This window comes from Amblyomma americanum, chromosome 6, assembly GCF_052857255.1.
Source record: "Amblyomma americanum isolate KBUSLIRL-KWMA chromosome 6, ASM5285725v1, whole genome shotgun sequence".
Taxonomy (NCBI): domain Eukaryota; kingdom Metazoa; phylum Arthropoda; class Arachnida; order Ixodida; family Ixodidae; genus Amblyomma; species Amblyomma americanum.
Window position 1 is genome coordinate 19,536,811 of NC_135502.1, and position 6,001 is coordinate 19,542,811.

Here is a 6,001-nt window from a genome sequence, read left to right on the forward strand (position 1 = left end):
GTGCAGTGGTTGTGGCACATTTCAATGTTGTGACTGCCCTGCAGTGGCACGCAACAGTCAGGGTCGAATGAAAATCAAGCAAAGGCTGCGAATAGTGCTACAATGACAACGGAGGTGTTGACACAGGCAAGTCATTCATTAGATGACCAAATTAATGCTGTTAAGCATAAAATGCTTGGAAGCAGCGTTGTGGAATTTTGGAAGAGTGAATCAAATGAAACTTGATGAGAATTCTACAAAGATTTGGAAATCTGTTTGCACCTCGGGCAAGAGAGTGCACTAAAGAAAAAATGTTTTCACTGTGTGTGTGTATGTCTGATGTAACTCACTGACAGCATATTTTGCACTGCTGGATGCGACTACTGCGGGAATGCACACACCTCTTCTTACAACTTCATCTTTCAAGCACACTAAGCACAACCAAGTGAGAAGAGACGAAGAGCTTCACGTGAGAGTCGTTGTGCCTTTCATGTGCTCGTAGCCGTTTCTTCCTTGCATGAAGTGCAACCAACGTTGAGTGCTACTGCACCTTAGCTCTCTTCATAACTTCCTCAATTAGTGTGCTTTTCCCATCCTCTCTGCCCATTGCGTTTGCTGGGCTTTGGGCGACAACTATGACGAAAAATTCGTTTGAGGCACTTGGATATCTCTTAACTGCGGGAAGGCGAAAGCCATTTGCGACTCATTGCACTGATTTGAATTTTCCGCGCTTGAATTCATTTCACGACAGAGGAGAAGAACAGCTTGCACGACCGTGGCGCCATATGACCCGGGTCGCGTGCCTACGTAGGTCACGTGACCTAGGTGGCGATGTAACGAACAGACTGTCACCGTGAGTATGAGCCATTAAAGGCTTTCGCCATAAAATGCCCAAGTCCCCATACCTAGCTGTGACCAGTAAAAGGTTGCAAACAAAGGCATTGAACCAATTTAACGCTATGTGACCGAGCCATGAAGGCTTCTGCAGCACCTTTGACAGCACAGCAGTGTTTTTAGACATTATAATGTAGCCAGGTTTCTTCCAAGAGAACACAGAACTGCCCTCTGCAATGCATCTGATGTTTACACCGATCATAAAGGATAGACCAGAATGTTCAGAATTGCTTAGAAGTTTTCATGCCACAAGGTCTGCTTTTAAGCAGAATATGATCTTGCAGTGCCTATGAAGATGGCAAGGTCCTCAGGGCTGAGGACTATACTCCTCCTCATCCCAAACAAGTTTTGTGCTTCAGGGATGTCGTAAACGCCCCACTACAAGTCTTGATGCAGTACAACTTAGAAATGTTTTTTTTTACCTGCACTTCTATCAGAAGTTCACACTACCCTACACTGCCAGTCGAGAAGCAAAAACCATAATGTACTACAACCACAGCGCTGTACACCTATACACTATCAAAGCCCAGTAAGTGCCATTCTGGTGTTTATTAAACACTTTACACTTCGTAAATATACCCATCCCCTTGCCAAGCAGCTTCAAGCTTGACCACAGTATTTCAGCTCTACCATAGTCGCTAGTGGCATGTACTCAAAACTGCCTAGTGCTTTGTGCTCGCGTTTATTGCAGTGTTTCTGGTCCTGGTTGGGCAAAGAATGCCATGGAAAAGGTACTGAAGGTGATGTCTGTGCACATTAAAGAACCCCAGGTGGTCAAAATTTCTGGAGCCCTTCACTACGGCGTCCCTCATAGCCCGAGTTGCTTTGGGACATTAAACCCTCATAAACCATAAACATACTCTCATGGTTTCTGCCATTTACAAGGTCATGAACAGCATTTGGATGAGCTACTAAATTATTTGCTTGAACATGCTGTGCCTCTGCTGTTTTAAAAGATGGTTCACGTAGCCCTTGGTGAAAAATGCATGCATCTTCCACTCTAGACACCTCATCTGCATGGAGAAAAGAGTACCAAAGAGCCTGCCAGTATTTTGCTTACCATTTTAGGTGTGCTATTTTTTTAAAGGCGTGCCACTTCACAAAAATCAAGATTGGGGGTGGTACAGAAACTAACAGGGATGGGCAACAAGCTACATTTGTGACATATTTCTGAAAAGAATGAACAGATATATTCAACAATACAGGAAGCAGTCTTAATTTAGTGACCATGGCTTACACACATGGAAGGGATGCAAGGTACCATGTTCTAAAATCAGTGCTCTGCTGAAGCATTATGGTGTGCATCGGGCTACAGCGGAGGGAGTGATGCAATTGTTCCAGGTGTCTTTTTCTCTTTTTTTCCTTTTGCAGACAAGCAACTTATTTCAGCTCACTGAAAAGTATTTGCGCATTTTTTTTTTTGCAAAAGTATTTGCGCAAATTCATAGTGAAGTCCAATGCAGCCTAAGATCAAGGTAAATGAGCACACCTTTTTTTTGCTATTGGCACCAGACTGCCTTAGTGCCTTCTAACAGCTGTTTATTTATTCCTAGATATGTCAAAGGGTGATAACTAAAACTGCTGCAAAAGTGTCTTCCACAGATGTTTTGTAGTGAAGGCGCACATGTGCCTGCATAACAGTCACTGTAGCAGCAAACAAATGCAGACAATGAGTGCTCAGCCCACGTTTTTTAATCTGTAGCAGGAGGTAAACACAAGCATAAATAAGACCACTCTTGAATCATCTGTCTCAGCTTTTTGAGGCAGCAGCAGCAGCTTGAGCTGCAAATGTAGCCTGAATTTTCTTGTCCATGGTCTCAACGATGGCTGAAAAATGGAGAAAGCAGTTTAAGGATTTCAGCAGAGCTCAAGGCTATGCTACAAGCCTTACAGGGGATGGTAACATCACATGCTCACGACACTGGTATATGTTGCCATCTTAAAACTGCATCCTCAGTCCACACTGCGTTTTCCAATGAATGACTGCTGGCTTAGAAAAATCCCCATGCAAATACATTTATAATTGGAAACTGCTTTGAGTCTGATTAAAGATTTTTCCTTTTTCTATATGCATAAAAGATTCTGTTTTAAGGAAACGAACTCGTGGGTTCCTATCCAAGTAAACAATATATTGTAAAAGAGAAACAGTCTTGCTCAGCACCTATCAAAGTGGTTTGGATAAAACTTGGTGCATTTTAAACGTACAGTTAATCTAGTAGCTACTTAAAGCATGATTCCCAGCTTTTTTTTTTTTATAGGAACTTCTGAAAATACCAGGACTTTACCATTCTAAAATTTTACGTTTACAAATCTGTAGCTTAGTAATAAAAACAGATATCAAAGTACTGTACAATACAACACATGGAGGCTCTCTTGCAGGCAAACTCAAGACTACAGGTGCAAGCAATAAAGAGAAACATGAGAGCATATGCTTATGGGGGCTGATTCAGCGCCTGTGGTTGTTTCAACAATTGCCAGCATATGATGCTATAAACACGATGGGGAATGGCTGACAAAGCCAACTGTGAGTTATGCAAGAATTATTTTATGAAATAATGGCACCATGCAGAATTAAATTCAAGACATCAATTTGATATTCAATGATTTTCAGTAAATTTTTACAGAGGATCAAGAGCCCAAATAATACTACTGCTCTTAATATTCACAAGATTTCAACAAATCCAACTGGTCTCATCCTCACTGGTGAGTTGCCTAATGAAAGCACATTGGTATTCCCCATATATCTAAATAACAAAATCACAGTTGGACTCGAGATAAGCTTTCTCTTAATAAAATTATCAACACCTTATGATAACAGCACACCTGCCCACGTTTTTACAACTGTGCTTCAGAAAAGAAACGAAAAATGTAAAAACCTATTATAACCACGATTAGTCTCCAGGCATCCCCTAGTTAAGAGGCTAGCAATAAGAAAAAAAAGAAACAAATGAAAACCTTAAAGCTGCCGTAATATGGTAAATTAATAATTCAAACTTAACAAAGAGCAGCTGTCAAAGACCCTGCATCATTACTATACTCCGTTTCTTATGCAGCAGTCAATCTATGTGCATACAAATCTATATACACGTGACGGGTTAGGACTGTGCTTAAGACTGCACTGTTCTTCAGGCAACCGTAGTTCTTTATTCGATTTGTCGAATACCGTACGTAAGAAAACATTCTAGCCCCTGACCTCGTCGCTCAATCTCTGGAGGGGCACAGCCCCCGGAAAGATTTCGAGGGGAAGGCTCAAGCCCACCCACACACACGCACACAGTCTGTGACCATGGTGGTCATCCACCCGTAAAAACTAAACATAATGCGCACAAACAAGAATAACAGACTGTGCATGGTGCTGAATAACTCCCACTCACCCTCTCGGAGTGCCACCTTCTCTTGAGCAACTTTCTGTATCTTCTCCATCTGGTCCGTGATGTACTTGACACGTCTTTTAAAATAATCTTTTGATCCACTGATGTCCTAAAGAACAGTTTAAAATGACAGACAGACATACGTTTAAGTAGTAGCAAAATTTGCACACTGAATGCAGAATTTTTTCTCCAGTTTTGATGCTTAATTAATGAACAGGAAGTGATGCACAGGTGCACCTGGCAGCAGTAAGTTACAAGCAATGATGCTCTTCTGACAGCAATAGCTTCTGTGCACACAAACGCTCCAATTTTTGCCTAGCATTAAAAACATCACCTTGACAACTAAGCATTATAAGAAAGTTATGGGGAAAATGGTACCTTCTTTGGCACACCCTGATAAACTATGCAGCTTTTTAAAAGGGTTAATAAACTCCAAAGCATCTAACAAAGCGCCGCCGCTCGTAATTTCACAGAACGTGCAGCTGTAGAAAGGGTTACTGCTAGGACACACAGGTACGTTGAATCCACTGCGGAACTTGCCTTTTCTATGTAGTAACCAGTTCCAATGTCAACAGTAATTTTGTTGACGTCCACAAGTCTACCTGGAACATACATCTGAAGATTTAAGTGTTAAAGGAAGCTGAACAAAAACATTTGACATTATCAGTTCATCTATCACAGCACTGCGTCACCCTTCGTTGCATTACAGCAACAAACATTTGCAACAAGTGGTCAGACCATGACCACTCCAGTAACGATATCTAGTACGGCATGCACACAGCTTTAAGCGTATGACTGTATAAACGTCGTAGTTCGCTTTTGTGGAGCCGATTTACATGGGCCACCTTATTAAAAGGATACAGAGCTTGTTAGAGGCACGAGGATGTCTTTCCCTTCAGACGAGGGTTTAAGCATGTCCAGGGAATTTTCAGACTCCTGATACCTTGCTTGCGCGGCTTTGAGCTGCTGTAGTGAAGTACTGAAGAAATCGAGTTCCTGGAGGAATAAGTATGAGCGTGCGATTGAACCGACCAACAGCGGTCAGTGCATATAAGAACCTGCTTGTATATCTATGCCAGCAGGTTCTATACACATAAATCCATTATTAACGACATATCAGTGCACAGCTTCAAGACAGTTATTTAGGTGTGGTTCGAGCCTACTTCACACCACAGGTATAAAGAATGAAAAAAACACTAATACATCAACAGAAGCTAAACAGGTGAGCAGTTTCGAGACCACATCAGATTACATTACTGACAAAAAAGAATTTTCCTTACTAAATCCTCAGCGAAGCACAACATTGCTGGTCAACTTTGATGTCGCTTTTGTTCATCAATAGCTACATTACCTGTTCAATGTGCTGCTTGAGCTGTGCAAGGGCCCCGATGTCAAGCATAGAGATCGAGAGCACATTTTGTTTGTCCCCAGCCATTTCTTTGCCGAGTGGGTAGATATCACTGCCGCTACTTCAATCCGCCTTGGCTACTTCACCAACACGCTATCAAGACAAGCGACTATATTTGGCGGTTTCCGACTTGTATTGACTTCAAGTGCTTCGACCGCTTGCCTGTACTAGAGTGAACTAGAAGATACCTGTACTAAGTGTTGCTAGAACCCTAGAACTATAGCAAAACAAATACAATGAAATAAAACCATAAAAAACTCAGAATTTTCAATTTCACATTTTACTGCAAAAATTTTGCTACATTTCTTTCACACTAGACATTAGTCAAAGCGCATAAAGAGCCAGCCAA

The 6,001-nt window shown here is 41.7% G+C and overlaps 1 protein-coding gene across 1 annotated transcript; it reads right to left on the bottom strand.

Moving 5' to 3' along the window:
* Positions 1-2,547: 2,547 nt before the first annotated feature.
* On the bottom strand, positions 2,548-5,769 carry LOC144136413 (prefoldin subunit 5-like). The gene is made up of 5 exons (XM_077668700.1): positions 5,596-5,769; positions 5,106-5,240; positions 4,785-4,859; positions 4,248-4,353; positions 2,548-2,700 (listed from the first exon to the last, which is right to left on the bottom strand). Exons 1-5 carry the CDS (start codon positions 5,677-5,679, stop codon positions 2,624-2,626), a joined length of 477 nt encoding a protein of 158 aa, XP_077524826.1. The 5' UTR covers positions 5,680-5,769; the 3' UTR covers positions 2,548-2,623.
* Positions 5,770-6,001: the final 232 nt, after the last annotated feature.

What these genes read in the sequence shown, in the direction of transcription:
- LOC144136413 (XM_077668700.1), bottom strand. Translation starts at nt 5,679, where the DNA reads ATGGCTGGGGACAAACAAAATGTGCTCTCGATCTCTATGCTTGACATC. An exon ending in TCAAGCAGCACATTGAACAG is followed by an intron (nt 5,241 to 5,595) that starts GTAATGTAGCTA and finishes TTATTCCTCCAG; the next exon opens with GAACTCGATTTCTTCAGTAC. An exon ending in CTGGTTACTACATAGAAAAG is followed by an intron (nt 4,354 to 4,784) that starts GCAAGTTCCGCA and finishes ACTGTTCTTTAG; the next exon opens with GACATCAGTGGATCAAAAGA.